Source organism: Colossoma macropomum, unplaced genomic scaffold (genome assembly GCF_904425465.1).
Source record: "Colossoma macropomum unplaced genomic scaffold, Colossoma_macropomum, whole genome shotgun sequence".
NCBI lineage: Eukaryota > Metazoa > Chordata > Actinopteri > Characiformes > Serrasalmidae > Colossoma > Colossoma macropomum.
The window spans coordinates 12,836,839-12,864,062 of NW_023494805.1; the positions used below are offsets into that span (position 1 = coordinate 12,836,839).

General features: G+C 39.3%; 1 protein-coding gene across 3 annotated transcripts in view; it reads right to left on the reverse strand.

Annotated features, from left to right (window-relative positions):
- Positions 1–27,224, reverse strand: part of mllt3 (MLLT3 super elongation complex subunit) — a 66,157-nt gene that overhangs the window by 18,219 nt on the left and 20,714 nt on the right. For all 3 annotated transcript variants that reach the window (XM_036596104.1, XM_036596103.1, XM_036596102.1), the window contains exons 3-7: positions 8,160–8,242; positions 7,881–8,024; positions 5,478–5,516; positions 3,905–4,033; positions 1,150–1,731 (exon numbers count right to left, since the gene is read on the reverse strand). In XM_036596104.1, the coding sequence (XP_036451997.1) occupies positions 1,150–1,731; positions 3,905–4,033; positions 5,478–5,516; positions 7,881–8,024; positions 8,160–8,242 (977 nt within the window). The remainder of the gene's footprint in view (positions 1–1,149; positions 1,732–3,904; positions 4,034–5,477; positions 5,517–7,880; positions 8,025–8,159; positions 8,243–27,224) is intronic.

The window sequence follows — 27,224 nt, forward strand, 5'->3', positions numbered from 1 at the left end:
ATAATAAACCAGACCTCCCTTAGTGAGACTCTTTCTTAACCAAAGTGAGAGGATACGACAGTTGTCTGGCAGCTCCAGTGGACCACTACACCTAGCTGATTCCCTTTAGTTGAAAGCAGCCTTATGCTGAGACAGGGTAATGTTATGCTTTGGAAGGTTGTTGAAAACTTGTACATGTACAATACAATAATCATTTACTGATTAAAGACCAGAGAAACCTTTTACAGGAACCACATAGTCCATCAGAAATTTATGGTGGTAGAATGACGTCAGATAAACAGACTGTTAATCTGCTGGTACAAATCCTGTGGTCACTTACTACTCAAAAAACCCAATCAGCCTTATAGTGGGTATTGATTAATTGATGATGGTGTACTGTGTGTGCACACAAACAGGGAAAAAAATCAATTCTTTTCTCCTCAGTTCTCCTCAGGAGATACATTAACAAAAGTCAGCCCAAGAGTCACAGTGTGGAACCTTATCTGGCATCCACCTCAACTGTAAGGACCAGTTTCATCTGTATTTTAGAAATGTAGTGACCCTATCTAGATTACAACTACTACACATCTCCAATAATCTTGTGCCATTTAGGTACTGAGTCAGCCTTTTGTTTTGTGGAGATTGTATTTTAAAGTGGCTGCCCAAATCCCAACCTTTTCCACTGCTGTCCTGGAAGGCTAAAATGCCTGGCTACAGGCTATGTTTATTTCCTGCACCCCCACCTAGAAAAATGGGGCCTCAGCTCCTGACCTCCCACCAAGTTTATTAGCCCTCTTCTCAGACCAGTCCTGCCTTACTGGAATTCTCCCTTTGCCTTTCCTAACCTCTCTGCTTGAAGGATAAAGGACTTCACAATGCTCTGAGGGAACACTCTGCAAAATGGGCATCCCTGAGACTGCAGAGCTGTTGTACTGCATTTCACACACAGCCAGCTGAAGCTTGACTAAAACACAGGACACCATGTATCTAATTATTCTAAGACATTCTAGAATAAGTCTTTACAAATCCCAAATGCACCATTCACTGCAAGCGATGCACAAGACTCATGAAAGGTGTCGCTTGACAACAAGAGGTAATATACAGGAACGGCACTCACATAATCGCAAGTGGTTAGGCCATAGAAAAAGCACAAGCATAAGCAGGACTTACATCTGATTTGGTAGAAATGTTGTCGTCCATGTCCGAGTCATTTGGGTCCACCACATCCTGAAAAGGAGGCAACGTGGGCGCTTTTCTTCTCTCAGACAGCTCGTTATCCCGCAACTTAGCATGTCTGCCTTGCGATTTGTCCTTTAAAACCTTTTTATCTGAGTGTTGGAGCAAGCTGGACGAGGCCTGCAGCTTCTGCGATGGCTCTGAAAAACTACCTTTCCGTTTTTTGGTTACCTGGCCCTCATCGTCCAACGTGGGCCTCCGTTTACTTTGGCCCAAGCTCGAGAAGCTAACCTCAGTGGCTCGGTGCTCCTTAGACATGGCTTTGGGCTCTTTGAAACCCATCTTAGGGATGGGCTGCTCATCCCGCAGCGGCTGGTTCTCTTTGGGTTTCTTTGAGGAGTCTTTGGAGACTTTGCCCGAGTCCCTGCTGAAGTCTCTGAAGGCACTTTTAGACTCTTTCGAGTCTTTGGAAGGCTTGTCCTTGTGCTCCTTGGACGGTTTGTGGAGCTTGAGGGAGCTGCTACTGATGCTGTTGGTGGTGGTGATGGTGAGGGCATTGCTGCTTTTGGATCCGTCCTGCAGACAAAGAACATCAGACACACATTAGATGCGATATAAACTTCACAGGCTGAGCTTCAAACTGAAATCTATGCACTTGGATTATGTTGCATTTGCTAAGTACTGAGAACATGGAGTGAAGGGAATTTATTTAAACACAATACAGAGCAAACAGCAATATTTTTGGATATGAAGTTTATTAAATTGGCTTCTGCCTATGGTCTGAATTATTCTTTAGGATGGGATAAAAGTCCATGATGTACTTCAAATACCATCAGCAAGGAGCAATCATAACAATGAATAAGTGCTTAATTAATAATGAACAAGTGCTCATTTATAGCAGTGTGGCAAGCCAACTGCTATAAATGAGCACAAATGTTTGCTCCTTGTTGAAATCTGAATGCGCACACTGTCCAGTTTTTGGACTTTCCTGAAAGAAGGCACGCTCCGTTTTTCTGGGGGAGGGGGGGGTTGAAAGGCACAGAGTTGTCTGATGGGTAGCATGGGCTCTGAGGGACGAAAGCACTTCCTCCTCTAATGACTGGGCTGTCCTGTCCCAAGGTCAGGCCTGGTAGCCCCTGTCAATATTTTACTGACGTAGTAAAGCCATTAGGCAGTCTAGACAGAGGAGGTGTTATGATCTGCCCAAACTGCGTCTAAAGCTTTTTATTTTGCCTATCTGCTATTGACCCTGGGACCCCTGAGCACAAAGAGGCTTCTTCATGGATAGCCAAAGAAAACAGCTATACTTTGCCAAAAAGCTGCAAGTGTATATCTCTAAACGTTTTACAAGACTGAAGTGCACAAAACAGCTGTGAACTACTGGGAGCCAAAGTAAAGTAACGCCGTAACCACGTCACCATACCCACCCCTGCGTGTAGCATCAAAAGTCTAGTGAAAAACTAAGTGTATTTAGGAAATAGAATTTGAAACTGAAATTTAAAAAGTTGTGAAACTTCAAGCTGTAGCTGTTTCTTAAATATAGAGTCAAAAATTCAAAAGGTAAGAAGTCAGAAACCAAAGAAAGAATAAATCAAAGGCATCAAAGATTTGCAGTACTCCTGGTCATTCTACGAACAGAATGCCACTGGAGTCTACATTTGCCGCTTTGTAGGTCCAAAATTACTCTAAATACATTACAGAGCCCATAACATATTACTTTAAACTCATTTATGCTTTTGTCTTCTCCGGTAGAGTTATCATTTTACAGATCTATGGTTTTGTTAGGACAACAGAAACATGCTTCACAACAGTGGTGACTGACGTAAATGATTAAGACAAATGAATACAATAATCCAGTTGAGGTCTCAGACTTAGCTTACCTTATTACAACATTACACTACTCAATGACTCAAACCGGCAAAAATCTTTACGCCGCAGCATCACATTAAGCACAGCGCAAAAGACAACAGTGGACTGTTTTACTGTTTGCTAAGCAGGCTAGTGTAGCTGTGCAGCATGCTGACTGCTAGTGACCCTTGATCCGTCAGTAATCCATCACATGCAAGGCCCTGTTTAGATTGGGAACCATTTCCATGTGCACTACGAGACTCTTGTAACCTCTCTATGCGTGCAGACGTACTGGCTCACAGTAAGCAATATGGCACCGGAGACTAAAAATAAAACCTAATCGAAGAAACATGGAGGTTTACAGTCATGCGCGATTTACTAGCGTAATGGCTAATGTGGTTTAATCGGTGCAGAGAAAAAGGTTTTAACTTCTGAGGCTCCCTGTGCAACGCTGCTGGAAACAGTAATAACTTCTCCCCCCAACACTGCAGTGGGGTTTCATATAAAAGGGGACTTTTTCTGTTGCTTAAATGGGTCTTTCAGACAGACAGAGAAAAAAAAAAACTGAAAACGTCTCGTGTCTCGATAAGTATTTCACAGTTCATTCAAAACCCCTCGTGTAACGGGACACCCTGTTGCTCAGTTTACGTCATCGGAATGTAAGCATGTGCTTTCTCAGCAGCCAAGAAATACTCGGCTTAAGCCAAAGTTTAACGTCTCACAAATCCGCAGAGTTAAATACCCTAAACATCTTTGAACTTGCCAAATATGCAGGATTAAGAAGAACTCTTTGAAGAGCTGGGAATTGGTTTGGTGGCGGCCGAGGGGGGGTGGACGAGTCATGCTCCGGTTAGTTTAGGCTGCAGACCCTGCGGTTCTAAACCTGGAAATCTGTACTGACCTTTGACCCTGGGAAGGACTTGTTCTTTTTGCCATCAGAGAAGGTCAGTGTCAGGGAGCTGCTGGGTAAAGTGGGCAGCTTCAGGTGCTGACCGAACAGAGACGTGGAGCCCTCCTGCATGACCATTACCTGAAAGATAAATAAATATATATGTAGAAAAATAAGTGAATAATTAATAGTGCAATAATTCAGTGGTTGAAAAGTAAACACAGTCATTCAGAGTGTTTTGATGTGAAATGACTCGTAGAGAAACTCTGGTTTCTTTACAGTGGTGGTGATAGGAACCCAGGGGTCACAGTGTCTATGTAGCTATTTTATTTACCGTCCAAAATCACCAGTGAACCCACATGTGTCTGCGTTTTTAATTTGTAATGGTGATAAATGTTAAAACAGTAGTAAATCTGAAAAAACTAAGCATTTTTTGTTTTACCTCAGAAGACCCTTAGAAGCTTAGTAGAAGCTTCTCTCAAAACTCATAAAACAATGTCTCAGGCATAAAGCAGTGCATTTATAACCATTTCATGCAGTACCTTTCCGTGTGGTAGCTTTCAGAGGCATTTAACACGTCAGAGGTCTGGTTCTTATCATCACCACCGTGAACAATTCTGACTCATTAAGCATTTCATATTAAATCTCTGTGAATGACTGGTTACATCTTAACCACTGAATTATGTAGTAATGTTGAAAAATTAGTGGACCTCCTGTTTAACTAAAATCAAGTGATTAAATGAGTCATCTGCACTGAAATATTCTGGCTGAAAATGGTCAAAAATGGCAATTTTTGGTTATAAGAGGGGAAAAAAAGGACATTTCTGACCCAACAACAACAAAGATTAAACAAGCTTACCACCAACTATCAAAAACAAATAAATCATTTTAATAGTCATGAAAATAAGAAATAGTGATCAGAACTGCTGTTTGCCTGCTTTGCTCTTCTGCACCGTCAGCACAGACATGTTCAAATATTCTGAGATGCAACAGATGAAAATGGTAGTGTGGAACCATTTAGTTTCTAGGTATATTAGACAAGCAATTCATATTACTGTTCATGTTGAGTATCAAGAGAGGTCTAGTTGACAGCACAGAAACACAAAGGAATGTTCCCACTAGTACGCCAAAGCTATCTGTGGCTGCAAAACAGTGCAAAAGGGCAAAGTTTAAAAAAAAAACAAAAAAAAAACAAAACAAAACAAAAAAAAACAAAAAAGAACAAAATAAACTGTCTTGGATATGTAATCTTTCTCTGTTGTTAAGCATCTTACATATCATAGGCACATACTATAGCCTACACACTTTTATAATATTCTGGTTTTTGGCCCAGCGTGTTCTGAATTTCACTTCTGGCCAAGAATTTTTATTTCAGTAAATCACTAGAATGAACCTTTGCGAAAATTAGGTAAGAAAACATTACTCTGTGAGATAACGGAGAAATAAATAATTATTAAAGCATTTTAAACATAGATTCTTCAATTCTCCAAACTGTCTAATATCAACTTTGTCAGATTTTGAGGTTAGTGGATGGACATTAATCAACATTTTCATTGATTACATTGATAAAAACACTGATTCTTACTTTAGAATCCTCTGAGCTCCTTTTGTGAGGATCTCGTTGCTGTCAAGGAGAAAACGTGAAAGATTAGATACCATCTACTGGCAAAAGTCTGTGTGCTGATTTATATGATTTAATGACAATGTCTTCCAGCGGCTGAAACAATCTGGTAAATTGGAGAAGCCCTCTCAGTCTCTGCCAAGCTAAATTGACATTACACCACCTCTTTCTTAATTAAACAACTTCCAGTGCAACTGCCCCGCTGCCAATCACTGGTGTCGATTTGGACCACGCCCCATCTGTAAAGCAGCCAGTATTGGGGGTATGATGTCATAGCCACAGCCATAAAATGGTCGAATTCCTGGAACAAACCCTAGGAGCGGGCAAGCTAAAACTACAGCAATGACCTTGCCAGACACTTCATTTCCTTAGATGCGAACTTCTTACAGAATGATTCATGCTGGATCCGGTCTAATACTATTTCATGAGCTGAAGTTTCAAAGTGGGACCAAGACAAACAAAACATAAATGGCAGCCTTTTAATTCCCAAAAAAGACTGTGTGGAGTCCTCTGGCATGGACCCAAGGACGGGCTGGGCTTTCCTGTAGTGATAGATGCTTCACGTTACAACTAGCCCACTTTAGTTCATCCAGCACAGCTCCTCATCTTGGCTGATGAGAAGCATAATTCCATTAGGGGCTGCTAGCTGACATTGGCTTTTACTCTGGAGTCATACAAGGGCAAACAGCCCGAGGAAGCGGCACTGCACTCTCACCTGTGTGTATGTTCAGCTCTCCCTGATTGAGCAAATGGGCCGTGTCACCCGCATAAACACTTCGTTGACATGGAAGTACAGCGAGATAAGAACTGAGCCCTCATCCGGAGCTCTGATTAATGTTTTTATTGTTTTAATTTCTGTGACTAGGTCTGATGCCTGTATCAGTGAAACACATTTAAAAAATATATAAATTACCTATAAATTCATATCTCTGTTTAAATAACCTGTCTTAGTAGTAAAAGTGGAACATATGGCAACAAACGTAATGTCATGATAGTTTACCATGATATTCGCAATAGATGTGAACAAAATAAAACAGACAAAATGCACCAGCAAAGCAGGTTATGAAGGTTATGAAAAGCTATCTTTAGATTAATTGCATAAACTACTTAAGAAGGAGCAAAAGAAGGAAAAAACACAGCTGGTGAAAAACAAATAAAATTAGATGATGCCAATGGGATAACGTCCAACCAGGGGTGGGTAGTAACTTGTTACATTTACCCAAGTACATGTACTTTAGTAAAATTCTGATGGATTTGTACTGAGTGTTTTCAAATCATAATACTTTTACTTCCACTCAAGTATATGGTGAGCAACGGACTGTACCTTTCACTGTTACATTTTAGCCATTTCTATTTAGTTACCAATTCCTTTTTTGTGTTTAATTTCATTATGTTTTACTGGAGACAACATCTGCACTGCTTTGAGATTGGACACAACTCTGACTTTGGAGTTTTAGCATTTTATTTCAGCCCAAAAGAATCCAAAAAGACAAAGAACAAAGTCTAATAAACTTCAGTTCCTGTGCTGACAGATGCTGGATTTACTAAGAGGTTCCACTGTTATTATAGGTTACTCAGTACTTAAGCAGTTTTTTGATCTAATACTTTTGTACCTCTACTCAAGTTGTGTTTTGGAGAAATACTTTTACTTCAGTTATTATTTTACCCAAGTATTAAAACTTTTACTTGAGTGTGGGTTTAGACTACTCAACCCATCTCTGTGTCCAACTGGTTAGTTGTTACTATGCACTTACTACACACTGGTTGTTTACAGGCTCTATAATTGGTCTACATCTGTTTTTTTTTATGATAAATGTAGTTGTTCAGTGCTCTAGGGGTACTGCCAATACTCATTCAGAAAAATGTACTGTGTAATATCTCAGCAGCAGTAATAAATCATATTTCCCAGTTCCCACCCTTGCTTAGCAGTCTTCTCTAAAATGAATTGGTGTAGAGACACTTGTTTTGCAGAAATATGTCTGGATTTGAAAAACTGTCAGCGGGTTCATAGCAGAAACTCCTAATTCCAGACCTAAGCAGTTTTTCCTCTTAATAAAAAAATAAAATAAAAATCACTGCTATTGCCCCCTGTAGTAAACAAAAACACAGAGGCAAATGTTTGAGGCTCATTTACTTTGCTCACTTTGCTCAGTGTAGACTTATTATGAGCTTCTTGGCTTTCAAGCTAAAGAATAACCAACAGGTCAACAGATGTACTCTAGAACCTTTGTCCTCATCTCCATACGTTCACCAGACAGGTTCATTCAGCACCCCACAGGATTTCATGTAAGTGACAGTGCCCATTAAGCCACCCTTTGTCCAGGAAAGCGTGCTGCGCTCTCTGGCCTTCACCCTTGTGTACAGTACCCCTCCAGCCTTCAGAAGCTTCTTGCGGAACTCCTCCGTCGGGTTGTTGAAGGTGAGCTTCTCGCAGCGCAGGTGATTGACAGGTGGATGACCCTCCAAATGCAGGAACAGATCGTAGTCAAAGCGCACTTTCTTCGGTTCTTCCTGGTAAAAAGAACAGAAGGCACTCAAATTTACTGCATTCATACGACACCAGGGGAGTCTGAATTTGCAAGTGTTGAAGTCTTAAAAAGGCCAAAGGAGAACAATAGAAATGAGAAAAAAGAGCCCCTGAAGTACCTTATTTCTGAAGTAAACTTCAATAGGCAGGATAAAGCCAGCGTATCCAGACTCCTCCACTTTATACGGTGGATCTTTGCACACTGTTAGAATAAGAAAAAAAAATATTTGAAGCTTTTTCACTTGACCTGGCAACCTTCTCAAGATATTTTATCTCGGTATAAAGGTCAAAACATAAGAGACTTTGACAAAGTTGTTATTAAAAAAAGGCAGAAAGAAAGAAGGAAGAAAGAAAAGTAAGGCAGAAAAGAAAAAGAAAAAGAAAGAAAGAAAGAAAGAAGGAAGGAAGACAAGAAAAAGAGAAGTCATAAAAAAAGAAATGAGGAAAAGAAACAAATAAACAGGGAAAAAGGCATGAGAAAGAAAGAAAGAAAGAAAGAAAGAAAGAAAGAAAGAAAAAAAAGAAACAAAGAAAGAAAGAAATGAGAAGAAAAAGTAAAAAATTAAAAAATAATACAAAACAAACCAGTAAAAAGGAAAAAAAGGAAAAACAAAGAAGTGAGAAAAAGCAGCGAGCAAAAGCACGAAAGGCATGAGAGAGAAGAAAGAAAGGCAAGAGAAAGAAATCAAAAAGAAACAAAAAAAGAAAAGGCATGAGAAAAAAAGAAAAACAAAATGGTTAAAAAGAAAAGACAAAGTGAAAAAAGAACCAAAAAAAGAAAATGAAGTGAAAAAAAAGGAAGGAAGGAAAGAAGGAAGGAAAAAAGAGGAAAGAAAAGGAATGAAAAGGAAAGAAAGAAAGAACGAAAGAACAGTGTGTAAGATGATGATGTAAAACAGTGTAAGTCTTGCACAGTACAGACTCTGATCTAATCTCAGAACAGTTCCTGTGAGAAGAGCTGAAGAGACAGCAGATATTTATACACTTGCAATCAGGCAATCAGCCACTCATTACTTAGCAACATTACATGAGTCTAGCGTGTGTGTCAAATTAGGCATGAACAAAGCACTAGTCTCCTGATAGCACGAGATGACATCGAGTCTCGGCGTGACTTGAGGGGAAAACATCCCCAGATACTGAGAGAGATGGAAATGAGAAAGAACACATATCTGTAACACAAAACAGCAGCACTCAACTGCAACAAACACACACGCACTGAGGATTCTTTTCTTCAGACGGGAAATAGAGATTTCAGTGCCCAAAAGGGATAAAATAATAAGAAACAAATGTCTAAATGGTTAGTTTTGCAGAACATAATTAAACAGTCATCTTCAACTAAAATCAAAGTTTCAACAGGGAAACAACCACGGAAAATATTTTTAGTACCACTCTGTATACGCCAAACTGTCCAACTCTCATTCACTGCCAAAGAGCACTGCGAATGGCCTGTCAATCAAATACTAAAATACACTATATGTATGACAAATAAATAGATCATTTCTTAACAAGTTTGGCACAGTGTTCATAATAAGGTTAAAAAAAATGAATATGCAATTTGCCTCTAAATATGGTTAATAAACTGAGACGTGTTCTGAGCTTTCTCAGAGACTCTAGTGGGTGGCAATTTAAAACTGAAATGGTCATGCTGCTTTTCACTAAAGGTGGGTGGAATGCATTATTTTTCATTTTGGACCTGATTAATTTGCAATTATTCACTCAAATGTAGTTTTTAAAAACGAAACAAAAATTCTAGGGATTCTACATCTGTCGTCACTCACAGTCTAAGCACTCTGCTTTCATCACCCACACAGGTACATGAGCACGCATAACACTCGCACACCCCAAAGCAGCAGGCCTAGTCGCAATTATGCATTTGGGATGAAATACTCAGGGGACACTTGTTTGTCTTGATCCTCTGCTGTCCCACAGGGCCTTCCAACAGTACCAGCAATTAGTCACCACCCACCGTGTCTGCATACAGAGTCGAGGACACCTGGAGACAAATTACTATCACTCTAATTGTCCTCCAAGTGTAGTTTTGCCAATAAAATACAGCACAAATTTAGAGATTTCTTATTAAGCAGTATTACGAGCACAGAGCTGCTGATAATTTCCTCCTCTCCAACAGCACTGGTACATCTCACCTGCTGAAAATTCCATGTAGTCCAACACAAATTTTAATCCTTGTGTTGGAACAGCTCATAGAGTAGCTTTCTGAAAAGGCTCAGGGCTGTCACTATCAATTATCATCATTACTTTAAATGAGTTTTTAAAAATGAAAACTGACTTAACTGAACAATAACAAGCCACAGTGAGCTTTTGCAGACATCCTCAACCTAAACTGAATACTTTAAAGGGAAATTTCACTCCTTTGTTTAAAATATAAAACAGTCATTCTGAGTGGTTTGATGTAAAATTGCACCAATCTAGAGAAAGTCACCAAACCAGAGCAGTTCACAGTGGTGCATTACATACACATACACAGTGGTGCATTACATTACAAATGTATTATATAAAATAATAACGAATGCACTGCCCAATGCCTGAGATGCTGTTTTACACTAGTTTTGAATTCACGTTTTCTTTTTTACCTAAAATTGTACTTAAAATCCATTCAAGGTGGAGAGGTGCATGCAGAACATTTAAGGTAAAACAGAACTCAAAGAAAACACTTTTTGTCTGATACCACTATTTTACCATTATCAAAATAAAAAATAAAAACTCAGAAACACTGGTGAGTTTGGACAATATATAAAATGGCTACGTGTGTGTTGCACAATACTTCTTCATGGGCCTTACATCATGGAAATAACTCATTATCAATCAGGTATACCACTAGAAATACCACTAAAGCTAAAAAACAGCAACATACCATTGTCAATATCACCACATCCTTGTATAGACAACAAAACACCCAGCACTAATTACAACTATTCCTCAGCATAAAGCAATAATAATCTCACTTCCTGCATATGACAACAGGCTAGCAGCACAAACTCAGACATTTGCTATTGGACACCTTTAACCTGCTAATAGTTGAAAAAAAATCAGACAAGTAACATGAAGAAAAAAACATAACCATGTAGATAAGCAGTTAACTCCTCAGACTCCTCTCAGTGCTTATCTCAAAGCAACTTGCCTAGCAGTTCCACAGCAACTTGAGTTCTCAGGTTACATGGCAACCACGTCTCTCTCTCTCTAAAGGCTGAATGACAGGTCTGCTGGCTAGACAGCACGTGACCCTGATCCCGAGGTCACGGCACCCCAACCCACTACCCGCTGCACAAATATTGTGGGTTGAGATTAATTGCATGACTGGGTCAGGTTCAATTATGAACTGCTAAATCGGGCCCATTCACTGTGGTGAATTTATGCTGTATATTAACACTGCCACAATGGGCTTCTTTTAAAAAGAAAAATGTATTTAAATAAATAACCTAAAACAGTTATCACATTGTGAGCAAGTGTTTTACATGGCAGAGAAATACAGTCTCTTGAACAATCGTTCAGATGGGGAACCAAACGTAACAAAAATAAAATAAATAAATAACAAAATTTCCTAACTTGGAAGGTTATGGGGAAGACAGCAAAGCCAAAGTGACATACAGTTGTATGCAAACATTTGAACATACCCTGGTCGAACGACATGTTCTATTGATTTTCTAAGTGAAAATAACACAACATCCTTTACATGGAATAAACTTAAATATGACCTTTTCTGCAAATTTTAATGCACAATTTCTATTTATTTTGCAGAGTTTAAAATATGGAGGGAAAAATAAAGTATAAAAAACAAAACGATGCCATAACTTTTTCACAGGCCACATTTTATTTTTTTTTCCTTCCCCAGTATGTTAAATCCAGCAAATAAACAGCAACTGTGCACTAAAATGTAGAGAAGTGTGTTCTCTGTAGAGGATGTTTATTTATTTTCAACAAAATTGTAATTTGAATAGGGGTGCCTAAACATCTGCATATGACTGTACATGAAGTTAGAAATAGAAACACGTGAAACAATGACTTTTTTTTAATCATTCAACCAAAACTTAAGTAACAGCATTTCTTTCCTTTCTTTTTTTCAGGAAACATCACGTATTGCTAAGTCAGTCTGACGGAAACTGACTGAAAATGACACTCTGATCTAGGACGAAATCAGTCCTAACCAGAAGAGAATCACATGTCTACACTGGGAAGCTGGCAGCTCGTTACTGTGGCTGTGGAAGTCCTGCAAGTTGAAAAGGTCACTTTACATTTGGAAGGGGGTGCTTGGACGAGCAAAGTGCACAATACACTCATTGACCTGTAACAGGAACTCTGCCAACAACCACACCAAGCAAGAGAGAGAGAGAGAGCAAGCGAGTGAGGGAGAGAGAGAAAGAGAGAGAGAGCAAGCGAGCGAGAGAGCTTAGAGTTTTTCTACATTGGAAAGAGCCAAAAAGAGTCCCCCCTTCTCTCACACACACATACACTTCGAGCCAGGATGCCAATCACAGAACAATGCCAGTCAGAATGCATTTGCCCTCTCTCCAAAACTAGGTCGTAATGAGGCAAGGCCGGAAGATACTGAGCCAAACTGCAGAACAAGTCAGGGGAAAAAAGACAAGTGAAATAAATGAAAAAAGTGCAAATGAAGAAGAAAAAAAAATCCAGTCGACATTAAGACCACTGCACGACTCAACTGTTAATCTAGTAGATTCTATCAGCGTTTCAGGCCTCTGAGAAGAACGGTTAACATAAACGTTTTAAAAGTTGATTCAGATTACATTTCCTTCGTAGTAGCGCTGGTCCGTGAGGAGAGAATGCAGAGCTCCCTCCACACTCAGATTACCATCTTGCAGTTGAAGCAAAGACTCCACAGAGAGATATATGTCAGTAGCACAGGCAGTGTAAATAATCCCTCAGTAGGGCAGACCACCTGCTTTCAAGTCAACCAGGGCCAAAACCTCTTACATGCATGCCATAACTCCTTTTTACAATGAGAACCAAAGCAACTATTTGTGAAAACGAAAAGAGAGTTTTGAACTGAGAATGGGCAATACAGCACAAACACATCAGCTTTGATGAGGTGGAAAAACAATGCACCAGCATAACAGCACTGCAAACTCACAAAGGGTTTCAAAAACAGTGTACAGTGTACAAATGTTTTTTATCCAGCATTTTATATACTGTTCATGACATCTAATTAAACTGGACCAATTGTGTATCATTGGTCAAACTTGTGATCTAATAATAGAGCAAACCTTTAAACAGCCACATCACTCAGAAGCCCTGTTGTATTTCATTACAACAGGATATGCAGTTGCGGTCAGTTTTGCTCAGAAAAGTGAGGGACTTCACCGATCATGAATTTGTATGACCAGTTCCAATTTCTTTTTACAGCCAAATTGGTCGATGGCTGATTTTTTTTGGGCTCACAGCATGTGGGCTAAATGAACACATGAAGGCATACCAGCACTAGCACATCCTATTAGCCAGAAACACAATTCAAATAACATTTCTTGCCCTTTAAATAGGCCAAAATGGCATTTTAAAAAGTGCTGTACAAAAAGAGCTGACTGGTTATTTGGCACAGTAAGTCATGCATAATTATGCACATACATTTTAGGCCTGTAACCCACCAAGATGGCATTTAAAAACTAGTGCCAACCATGTTCAACTGACGATTACCTTCTGTCAACTCACTGACCTCTCATCTCCTGTGAAAATCTGCATCAAAACACACTGCAAAGACTACAGCTGACAATTGTAATGCATGCAAAGAAAAAAGGAACTCCCTATAGAAGGAGTTGGCAGGAGCCTAAAACTGTAAAACTGTCATAATGTTTGAATGTGTTATATGATTCAAATGTCTGTGTTCAAGCTAACCCTGGTGCATGAAAGTAAACCACCGTGAGAAGCGCTGAGTGGGTAAAAGAGACTGCTTAAAAGTGAACATTTGAACATTAATTAGTGAAATAAATTGTGTAGTCACATGTTTATAATTACGTGACAAAAAGTAAAAATGTCCATGAAACAAGTGAGTATCTCATGCTTTGTTAGTGTCATCAGAGCCCCCTCAGAGCTTTCATGTGTTTGTGTTTATTACATTTCTTTCCCATTTGCAATGCGATAATCACATATTACCTGTTTACATAGTCAGACATTTAAACAGAAAACAGTCAAAAATGCTTATTCTTAGCGCTAAAATGACTGCTGATGCCAATTTGACAAGCTGAATTGGCAAGCTTTGATGAGGACTGGCTACAGCCAACGTTGCCATACAGGCAGCACTGACTACAAGGTGATGATCAGCCACTGCCACCATCACTCACCAATGGCCCGGCGGTGTTGGTCAGCTTGGGGGAGGCCAACAGTCAGCTAAGTGCGTCCCTGGCCTTAGCATAGGTGTAGCAGTGGCATTGGAATATAAGACAAGTGCACTTTTTTGCCTCACAAAAATTACATCATAAAATCGCAACACAGTTCAACCAAAATCAAAATAATAAATTGGCTGATTATGTCTGAAGTAAAAATCCGCTGATTCGGAGCTCGGCCGATTCAGACTGAGCATCCCTTAAACAAACATACTGCATGTGATTCATAAGGATAACTAGAGATGCCACAATACCACCTTTTCTTTTCTGATACCGATATTAAAACCTTGAGTATTGACAGATACCAATAATGATCTGGTATTTTTTCCTTTGAAACTACTAAGCTTTAAAATGAGCAGTTTTTAATTGAAGCATTTCACTTAAGATCACCTAAAAGCAGACTATTATGCTTAAACTTGTCAAACACTGCGCTACCCCACAGGAAGAACTACACAGCTTACATCAAGTCACATAATGGGATTACAAGACTGGATCTGATTCCTTCTTTTTTCCCCCCCTCCGATATCAGACCCAGTATTTTCTGCCAATATCAGCCCAATACAGACACCCATCGATACAGATATGCCATCTCTGATGATGAGCAGGTTATATCATCACACCGCCCAACTCCAATTTACTATACAAATTAAAATACACTGCAAATGCAACAAAAGCCCAAATCACTGATGCTAGTTTAGCACATTTTTCTAAATTAGGTAAGCATTCTCATAGGAGTAATGAGCCAATGGGATTACCATCAGCACAAAGTGAGTTAGATTTGAAGTTCTATATGAGGTTAAACAGCGATATGGAACATGCTGATTAGGTGCTAAGAGGAATGAAGGCTCTACCTCTAGCTAATCACCTGCTAACGTCAATAGGTCACTATGCTCCATGGACCGCTGTTCCTGTAAGAAAAAATCCCCTGTGCTCTCCAAGTTAGCAGTAACCATGCGAGAGATGGGGCTGAGACACAAGGGATAGGGATCTCGGCCACTAAAACAGCCAACTCTGGGAGACACCACCATGTCACTTTGCTGCAAGATCCACAAGACCTGAATGGCTAGGGTGGTCAGTCATTCATTAGAAAGGAGGTGGTGGAGCATGGCTAGCACATGCAGGAGTCTCAGCTTGGCCCTCATCAACTCTTCCCATTTATTTTCTGTCGAGCTGGGCTGGCCTGAAATAACAAACCATTTGTGAAATGAAAAAGCTAGTCAATAATTGGTCCCAGGTTTGAGCACTATAATGATGACTGCCAAACACTGGGAAGGCTCCCATCTCTGCACCCAGCAGTAATGGTGACAGTGCTGCCTTGCCATGGCTTAAGTGGAAGACCCAGTCTCATTATACGCTCCACAGGAAGGCACTAATTCTAATACAGGCACTTTAGAATATTTAGGCGCATTTTCCTGTGTAAGAGAGTGGGGGGAAAAAAGATTTTGGGTGCTGGTAAATGTTCAATATTAAAAAAAGACACTGTTAAACAGAGTTATTAGTATTTGGAAAATAAAGTAAAAAAAAAAAAGTAGGTAGGTATTTTCAGTAGATATTATACAAAGTTAAAATAACAACGAGAAAAATTAAATATACTCCATATTTAGAACCAACACTACACCACAGCTAATTTCTGATAGTGGCATCCTATGGGGTTCAAATAGTATGGAAGTACTAAGCTAACATTGATTCAAATCACAATTTATTTACCAAAGACATGTGAAGCTTGTAAAGATAAATGTTTATTCAAGTTCTTAACAGATATATTAAAGTATTTTACCTTCTAGTATTTTTACAGTGAGTAGAGCTGCTGTTGCTTTCCTTTTTTTGGAGGGTTGGAGGGGGGGCAGGTTCAATTGTCTCCCTAATTTAGTCATATCCAATTAATATATTGGATCAATATTCAATATTCCTCCAAAGGCTCCAAAGTATGTGAAGCCAGCCACATCTTTTCAAACTGCCACTAACGCAACATAATTAGACAGCTGAACGCGCTTGGAGGAGAACACTAACCATCAGTTCTGTCACGACAGCTAACAGATGCCTGTGCTGCCTATTTTCGTGATTAAGGGCATCCTATCCACTCAAAGAGAGCGAGGCCAGTTGGGCTCTCTTGGACTCCTGGCATCATCGGAGATCGAACTTGCAATCTCCTGATGGAAGCGCCAATGCTTAGACGGTTGCACCACTCATGAGCCCAATGTTTTCTTGTGATTAATTTTATTCATTATTTTCCATTTAAAGAAAAGCCAAACAACCCCTCCACCCCAATTCCAACCCCGACCCACACCCACATGGGACTTATCAACAGAAACTGACCATTCATATAACATAGTACACATGAAAATTGAGTTGCACCACTCAGGAGCCCACTGTTTTCTAACATCTGACAAACACATTTGTCAGGCTGACACTTGTAATGACAGTCAGAGACATCATATACCTCCAGGAGGCACAGAGTGATGTTTTTTTCCCCTCAAAATTTGTCCCAACCATCGGAAGTCAAAGGGGGTCTCCCAGTCCCTTCGTTGGTCCATTTGTCATGGAAGACTTTCAACCAGTCAAAATCCAGACACCTAGCTTTTTATTCTGCTTCTTCAAACAAACTTCTTTCTGTGTCCATTATTCTTAGTCAGATAGTCACACCACAACGGTCACGCTCAACTACAAAGAGCATCACACATCAAGCACTGTGCTTTAAGAAAAGCTACAAGGCATTTACACACAGGCCAGTGAGAAATGGTCTTTCAGGGCTAATGTAGCTCCAGAGAGGCAGCTAATCAAAGGCCTGGAGAAGTGGCTTCCTGTCACGTACAACAGTTTGTTTGGATAGGAATTTGCTCCAGTTTGTCACAGTGGAAGAGACAGGAGTTGTTAAGCAGCAATCTTCAAAAGGCCCACTCGTCTTGAGCATTTTTTTTTTTCTAACTATTAGGGTTAAAACGTAAAGCAACAGGCGGGGAAGGAGAGGCTTATCGGAGGTAACACCACAGAACCTGGCATATGGGAGCACTAAGTCTGCACATAGAGGTGTAAACTGACACCTTGTGTGTGGGAACCATGGCAGCTGAGGAGCTTTCTCATTAGGGAGAGGGTTTCCTTTGGGTGTGAGATAAGCCTCTTATGGCAGTGGTTCCCAATCCCAGTCTTGGAGTGCCCTGTGCTGTAGAATTTTCTAGCTCTAACATGCTCATGTCAACAGTTGTGTTAAAGCAAGAAAAGCAGTGGTGTAAAAGCATGAAAATATGCCGGACAGGGGGACTCCCTGTAGGATTGAACCATTACTACGGTCGTATTGTTCCATGCCACATGGTAACGGTTTGTTATTCCACCTGTGGTGCTGTTAAATCAGGACTAGGCAGTCTTCAAGAAAAATTATCATAGATTATTGTCCCTATTATGTTGATTGAATGGAGTGTTTTTAAAAATGATGGATGATTAGGCATCACAAAAGTTGTGGAAGTGATGAAGTGCCAATTTGGGAATACCCATGCCATCTGACTGGAATACTTTTGCTGCATTGAATGCAGTTAGCTAAATGTCCCAAGGAAACTTTGCTGGGCACGGCTTGTAAGTATTCCATGCCAAACTATGTACACATCAAACATGATGTGAGTAAACAACATGGAAACAAATTATTTGTACATGATTTTTCGCGTCAAAATTACACAGATCTCATGTGATTAAACCAAACTCTAAAATACTTTTGTTGGAAACTATGAAACCATTTAAAAACAAATTTTCCATATAATATAATAATAAGTGCCAGATTGCCAACTGATCATTACTAGTTCTTAGAGAAGGTCAGTTTTAATTAATGATATTTTTAAAATTTGGCTATAGACCAAGACCTGGACACATCAAGTCTGAATCAAGATCAAGACTTTGTAGCAATCGAATTCGAGTCGAGATCAAGACCAGGGGGTATGTAAAAAAGTAGGAATTCTCAGTTAGCCAGATCACTAAAGACCAAAGATGAGGACTGTCCAACAAGAGTGTCTGTTAGCTTTTTCTCTATTGGACAAGCTTGATTTTGGCCTAAATTATCTGGCTAAACGGAGAAATCCTGCTTTGTGAAATACCCTGCTGGAGGGATCAAGACCGAGATGACTGAGAACACCAGATGCATTTGAAATGCATCGTTTCAGTCTAAACTACATTAGACGTATTTGACAAATATATTTCACATGTATTTATTTTCCAAATGGGACTAACAGGCTACTTTTCATTTTTGAAAAGTGAAAAGATTCCAGAGAGTTTTAACGCCCTCATAAAATCAAGTGCTTTCACACACAGGTTGGATGCCTGTAACTCCGTTTGAGCTGCTTTTGGAGATGCAAACACCACACATGATGAAGCAGAAACCAAACTAATTATTATTTTGACGTTGGTCAAACAGTTGCTGTCATCTTGGTTGTCTGCATGCCAATGCTAGAGACGACTGGTCAACAGAGTTAAAGTCGCTTGTAAAAGTTTACAAATCAGAGGGCAAATAAAACAATGTTTGAAGTGAAAAATCGTGTTTGGTGTGCAAAGTATCAAGAAACATGCAAGCCAGTGATACTGCTGGTGCAAATGAGCACTCCAAACCCATATCACGGTGCACGTACATGACGCCACCAGCCTAAACCAGCGCAATTACATTTGTTGCTAAGCATCTCCATCCCCATGGTGGAACTCTTTAGACTGTCACTTCCCAGCTGTGCTTTCACAAATGCTAAAAAGGCAGCCCAGGAGCGCTGCTCACTTCATGGCATGTTTTCAAATCTACATTGGCCGTGCCAAGGCACTGCAGGTCAGGGAAAATGTCCAGATTTAGGGGTGAAGTCTGAACTTTGTGGATGGTGACATACAGCGGTGTGTGAGGGGCCTCTCCTCGGTGCGGCTATACAAACAGTACAAGCCGCCGAGCTCCAGTGAGGTGTGTCCTGCGCAGTAGAGATACGTTGGGTGCTGTCGAAAGGGGCTATGCTTGTAATTACAGCTGCTGAATCCCCTCAGTCAAGCTGGGGAGCCTTATCACTGTACCATTTGTCCTCCAGAGTAGGGCTGAGGGACTAGGCAGGGAGCCATGGCAACTTGTCTGGAGTGGGTAATGAGAAAACAAGCAAGTGGCAAGTCAGCCCACCCATGCCAATCAAGACCACCAAGTTTGGCAAGGAGAAGACTGCACTGTCCATGTCAAAGGCAAGCAAAAATCTATAGGTAATGGGACCAAGATAAAATCTTGATACAAGTTCAAGGCCACGAATATATATATACATATTATATATATATACATATATATATATATATATATATACACATATATATACACATATATATTATATATATATATATATATATATATATATATATATATATATATATATATATATATATATATATATATATACGCTGTATATATAATTGAGAACTGTACTTGAGCCTGAAACTCGACCTGACATACAGAATTGTATTTGGATCCAACCCAGAATAACACAGAATCTATTCTATCTATTCCCAAAAGGTACTGAATAAAATCTGACATGAATAATATCACAGTGAGACACAAAAAAGAAATAACAATGAGCAACTGAGCAAACCACTAATTTGAAATTTTACTCCATTACTCCATCTGATCCCTAAACTCTTAATGAAATATATCACATTAGCTAACTTAACACAGGTATTCTAAACTATTCAAACAGTTTAGTTATCTTCCCAGCATGAACCTGGCTACAGTCAATGCTCCATAAAGCCAAAGAAACATAAATGAAACTAAATCTGTACGGACACGTGGAAAAGCACACATACAGAACTCTGCCGACCCCCGATCTCAGTAGTTCTGCATCCCAAGGAGGGAATGAGGATTTTGTAACTCTATCAGTTCAGGGAACAGGAACGATGTGCTCTTTTTCAAGCCTTTCAAACATAACCTCAAATCTTGCTTTCTCGAATGATGCAAGGCTTGTAGAACTTTTAACTCCAGAATACTGCCTATGTACATATACAACGTATTCTCTTCTTCAATTTACTGTTTTTTAATAATTAATTCTTTAAACGGCTGCCCTGATTACTCGATTGAACTCAATTTTAAAAATGTCATTAATTAAAACTGACCTTCTCTAAGAACTAGTAATGATCAGTTGGCAATCTGGCACTTATTATATTATATGGAAAATTTGTTTTTAAATGGTTTCATAGTTTCCAACAAAAGTATTTTAGAGTTTGGGATTTTCTGCATGGTTTGTAATTGCCCAGTATAAGCCCTTTTTTGTTTATGGCCTTTAAAAAATTTTGATTACACATCATTAATAACTTCAATCATCCAAATAATTACTAAATGCTGCTTTGTTGTTAATACAATCAATAGCGACATCTGTGTTTTCCTCTTCATTCTTACACATCTCTTAAATTTGCTGAAGCCAGTGGAAGCCGTGCGAGCTGAACACAACTCTGCCCTGGACTGAATCTCCTAAGGCATTCCCATTCCTCTTTTGCTTTGCAACTCAAAGCAGACCTTGAAATCAAGGTCCAAAGCCCAGTAATTGACCATTAGGGGCTGGGATGTAGCACAGCATACATGCACCCATTCCAGACGCCCTATGGGCATCAACTGGGAAAGATTTACAAGAACCAAAGTAGCGCACTCACATCCTTTAATTGGCACCATACTAAGGTGATCAGTCCCTGGATAAGATTTCACGATGCCTCTCATTAAAATGCCATTAATGGCAGCCATTGAAACTGCTTTAACTCTGAGCGGTTCCTATGATTTAATTTCCTGTGCAGTATTGTTTTCAGCTTCTTGCACAAAGCTCTGTGGCTTGTGGGGGGCTTAGTTTCAGAAAGCTAGACTGTATTTTAGCCAGCCTGCGGTGCTGTCATCGACCAGTCATCAGTCTAGGGAGCTGGGGTGGTCTTAAAGTGCTGCTTGCTCTCAATGTCACCTTCAGGATCCAGTGCTTTGGTTATCAAAACACATAACAATGGTGAAAGTTTCCGATTTTAAATTTGAAGCTTAAAATAGTAAAAGTTCACAATTTTAAAAAGTTGGATCTGATTAACTTGCTGAAAAAGTACAGCTTTTTCAGCAAGTACAGTACAGTGTAGTTACAGCCAACTTTTTTTTCCAAAGGTCTTAATCTTGTAAAGAGTAAATTATTCAAAATGATCACCAATGAACATAAACGTACCATTAACTGAGGAAGTTACACTATTAAGCAATTATTGGGCTAGCAACCGTACAAAGCCAGTTTCTTAAAATGGAACAAGCTGGACCACCATTGTTGCTTCACAGTACCCACAAGTCTCATGCATAAAGACAAAGCCTGCTCTAAACCCTCAACAAAATAAAATGAAAGTATGCATCATTCACACACCATCACAACCTCTATCCAAGTGCTCTTCATTCAGGAGGAAGAGTGTGCCAGCTCAAGTATTTGAATTATTACTGTTCTCTTTCACATTTGAAGTCACTTTTGGTAGCATGTAGAATGAATGATTTCCACAAATTCACAGAAATATTAGTGAGGGGACAAAGGCATTTACTTTTGTACTCTACAAATGTGTAGAACACAAGTAAATCCAATAGGGCAAAGTGGACACTGTACAGGTTCTACATGTTTCAGACTGCAAAACAGATGGTTCGGGTGCTACAAATTGACTGGCAGTGCATAAAAGTGCTCTGTACAAATCACAATGATTTTGGCATTACTGTGTGAAGCTATTTAAAAAAATAAATAAATGAATACACCGCGCTGATCGAATAATATTTGACCACTAGGCATGGTAAGAACTCTTGGTATAAACCAAGAGGCTGAATTTATACCCTTAAATTGAATACTTTAAATTAAACCATTAACTGAATGATTCATGGTATAGCAACATACAACATAAGGAATGCCACATAAACATCTAACAACCTTGAAATGTCACAAAAACAAAACATTAACATTTCACAACCTGCAACGCACTAAATTGAGTTAAACTGGACTAGTGTTCTTCTTCTGATAAATCATGCAGTTGGTCAGTGTTCTTTAAATACTGATGTCCACAATATGCTCGATTTGCCCAGCCCTATATAAATTAGCATGTTTATCACAGTAAACAACTACAAGTTTCTACATAAAACACGGCTACGTTATGATCTGAATGGCAGGCACAGATCTATGAATACAAAAAAATGGGGAAAAAAAAACAAAAAACAAAACTGCAATATACAATGACAGGAGAGTGAAAGTTTTAAGGCCATGTAAAAACAAAACAATCTTGTTCAGCTGCCCATGGTTAATATGGATAACCTCTGCAATAGCCGACTGTAAACAAGTGATCTCATTTGCAGAAATAATTATTGTGATTAACAATTAATAAATAAAACTATTCATAGAACATTTACATATTTTATCACATGTTGTTGTTTGATAAAAGCAATAAACCACTTGAGGCCATGCATCACAATGACTTTACCACAGGTACAGTGTGTTGTTGGGGACTCAAAATGAATTACAATCACCTCACTTGTGGTAAAATCACTAACACGAGGCCTTTTGTGAGTTTTTACTCTACTCTATGATGACTATACTGTCACTAAATTGCTCTTACGCTGACCTTAACACATACTTTTCAGTATAGTATAGTAACAGTATAAGTCAATACCACATCACAATGTGGTCTGGAGTTACTGTTCAAAAACCATATCACTATATCTAGAAGGAAAAAGTCCTTGGTGGATAAAATGAATGTCTGGAATGGATAAATATGACTGTTGAATCAAGGTTTGTAACTAGTGAGTAGACCTTTAAGGACTACTATAGCGATGAAAAGCCACTTTCCCAATCTCTTACCCACTAGAGCCCTGCTTACAGATGCAACACAATCTCCTCATATCGATTTGGCCATCTCCCACGGGTTCAATGGCCATCTTATTAAAATGGGCTCTGATGAGCCACATAAAGCAAAACAGTAGCAAGTCCAATAACTTCAAGGACTAAGACTGTAAGCTATGCACAGTCCAGGTTAAGTCACAAAAGGTATTCACTTTTCTGTCTGTACTGTCCCTGGCATTGAAGTGAGAGTGCCAGAAATATCTGAACTAATCATATATAAATCTTAAAAGGCAAAAACAAGGGAGTCTTTGAGAAGTGACCATGTACAAAGCGGTGCTGCCATTTATTTGCCAAAAAAGAATGAGAAAAATCAATTCTGAGCATTTCTTTTACTACCCAAGACTGACATTTCACACTGAGCTTAGAGTGTGTGGAATTTATGACAATTTAAACAGCTTCTTGCTGCCAGCCAAGCAGACAATGGCCACGGCAGGATTCCCCCACCGCGAGAGCAGAGGCTCAGATTTCACTTCACACACTCGCCAAAACCACATCTACAAATGAAACCCCTCTAGTTCCCTCAAATGCAAAATCTATTTAAAAAAATTATTCTTTTTGGCTTCTCAAAACGAGCGCTGCATGCCCACTGCCTTTGGAGACAGATGAAGGATATGTATATGCAATGGCGAAAGACCACAAAAGCCCTGTTGATGCATCAGCTGGAGATTTCCCACAAAAATACCATTTCATCGTGATTTGGATGGCTAACAGCATGAGACAAAAACAGATCCAAAAAAAAGGTTAAATTAAATCAAAAAGGTCCTTTGGCTCACTTACAGAGTGAGGGGTGCAGTCCCCTCTGCCTAAAATCAAAAACTACTTATCTACGTTCATTGTGAGGTCAGGACACTACTGATTAATGATGACTCTAGCAGTATCTTCAGGTTTTGGAAAACAAGATTTGACATGGATTTTCTACACACTACACTGTGGCGACCTGTGGTTTGCTACTATCAAGGGAAAAAAGTTTTACAGAAACGTGTTAAACAAAGGCTAGGTTGTGTCTCATGTTAAGGAACACAGAGGATTTGTGCTGCATTTTGGCAATTTTAGGAAAAAAAACTTCTCATTACACTCACTGCTGTAATGATGCCTGGGGGGCAGGACTAGTCTCCTTGGGTAAGAGTAGGGATGCATGACCGGAATCGGCCAAGACCAGAATAATCTGATTTTTTCCCCCAAACATAAAAATCGGCCAGTTTATTATTTCGATTTTGGCACATCTGTGTTGCAATTTTATGATGCAAATCATGTGATCCAGTGCACTAACACTATATTTGAATGGTTCTGTTAAACCTATACCAAAATACAACATTTTATTTTATTCTTCTTATTATTATTGAAACAGACAACTGATTTTTCACACACACACAAAATATAGAAATATATGTAATACATGACAACAGATTTTTTTTGAATCACTTTTCATACCACATTGTGAAATTATTATAATGATGGGAAAAAGTAATGTTCTGTGTTAGCTTAGAGAAGTTCATGAATACAGATTTAAATAAATAAATAAGTAAATAGGTTCTACCACATTATATTGCAGTGATCCTAGACAAGCATTGCCACCATGATTATCAGGAGAAAAACAGGACCTCAGTTAGGAGAAAACTAGTAACCAAGTAGAAAAGAAACATTAGTCATGTCTTCAAGTAAAAGAAAGGCCACAATGACTGCTACAATCATAGAACATTAAAACGTGTTTTTGTTCTCAGATATAGTAGACAAAAGGGGCAGACAAGTGGCATAAGGCACACAAACCAGGGCGAGAGACTAAAAGACTTTGCCAACAGACAGCTTTTATAAACCGTGGTTCAATAAACCACTTCCTCCAGCCCCCCCTCCAGACTCCAAACAGGGGGAGAGTAAGCATTTATGGCTGAGTTCCTGTTTTGGACTGCTGCTCACAAGTCACCCCCACCTTCCCTTTCATTCCCTCTTTCCCTCCCTCTCTTCCTCCATCCCTCCCTTTTCCGCTTTTTTCATAGCAGTGGAGGAGGCAGCCTGCAGTCTCATGGCCTCAGCCCTTTGTGCACCACCTATACAAATAGGTACCATTTCTGCCCAGTCGTAAAACAATTACTGGCCCGTTCCTGCAGATGTTCGATTTGAGGCCTGGCTGCTGACGGGGCCAAAGGCTGGGGCTGAACGATGTGAGGTTACTGAGGAACTCTTCACTTACCCCTAATACAGAAACCTGTCTGTAGGATCAGCAACAGCACAGCTTTTGTCCTTCTAAGGTTAGCGGCTTAGTGACTGTAGCAATCAGACTGTCTCAGCAGGAAAGTGCAAGGTAAGCTTTTAATTGTGCACATACCAGCAGATACTCACAAAACAATGAATTTCTCCACTCAAGCTGAAATTTGTTTACAAAGTGTGTAAGGGTACAAATTAATTTGACATGCAGAAATGAGTATAGTAAAAATAAAAAATAAATAATAAAAAATTATGAATTAATAAAAAAAAACTGGTACTGAGATGACTTAGTTGAGACAATGGGCTACATAAAATTCAATTTTACTGTAAAAAAGGCAGTGTTGAAACAAATCTATTTAACAGAAAATTACATAAGCCTCCAAGGCTAAGTTTATCAAATCTATCAGAATTTAATTTGTCCACTCTTTACTTCACTTTACCTTTTCTGTCCTTCCAATCTCAAACCCAGCAAGTTACAGCTGTGTCCTCACAACAAAGACTGTTCTTAAAAGCTGTCACTGACATCATGTTCCCCTTTAAAAGAGACATTAACATACACACAACCAGCTACCCAAACACACCTTAACTGCCTTGCAACTTTGTGTATCTGAAATGACTTGCATAACACAGGCTAAAGTCAAAGGAAACATGTAGAAAATAAACAGGAGTCTGCAAAACTGAAGATCAAAAAAATAATTAAAAGATAGAGAAAACGGGACCCCTAACAGCCATACAAGACCTGGTAGACCACCAAAACAGTCACCATTAGGTAAACACAAGCTTTCCTATTTGAAAAAGAGGAGAAAAATCAAGCTCCACTCTTGCTTCAGATCTGAAAAAGTCCACAGCTGTTTCTGTCCATCCTTCCACTGTGAGAAGACAACTCAGCGCTCTGAGCTGTCAAGAAGCTGTTAATGAGAAATGGAAACAAACAAAAAGCAGGAAAATTGCACTAGAATACCGAAACTGGACATCTGAGTTTAGGGTTTATGGACTGATGGGTCTAAATTTGTAAATGTGCTTATTTGGACTGAAGCAGAAATACCAACTTCTAAAACTGAACTTTGGAAGGGTGGAACAATTTCTGCAGATTTCTCTGAAAAAACAAAAGCAAGTCTCCCAGAAAAGAATGAGAGCTGTAATAAAGGGTGACCATATTATATTTATTTGATGCTTTTATCTAGTTTTTATCTTTTTCTGTGAAATGTTTTCTGCCTTTTCCCCCCCCAGTGCTTAAAAGAAAAGAATAATTTGTTGTTAATGGCTGTTTTGACTGGAAATTAAATGAATGAAGGGTGGTCACCATATCCAATTAAGTAATCTTGGACAACTAGCTGAAAACAGGTCATCTTTCAGGACTTGGTATAAAATTGACAGTCATATCACTGCAGCTTAATACTGTGTACAGGCATAAAAGCAACAAAGGGTGAACCAAAAATGGTTCCTCACAGAGCATAGGCATGATGTAAAATATGAATGTGTCAGCGACATCTCCTATTGGCAAACAGTGTTCCAGACAGAGGACAGACATATCATACCATACAGCCAGAGACCCAATTATTTCAGCTCTGTGTGTGTGCGCGCATGCACACGTGCATGTGTGTATACCCAGTCAGCCATGTGTGAGTGTAGGAATGCTGAAGGCATTATGAGCTGAAAAACCAGCACTGCTGATCACACATTTCATTAGAATAAGCGAACATGGAACATCTCAGGTCAAATATTTTAAGAACTACATGAAATGGCCCAATATAAACGCAGT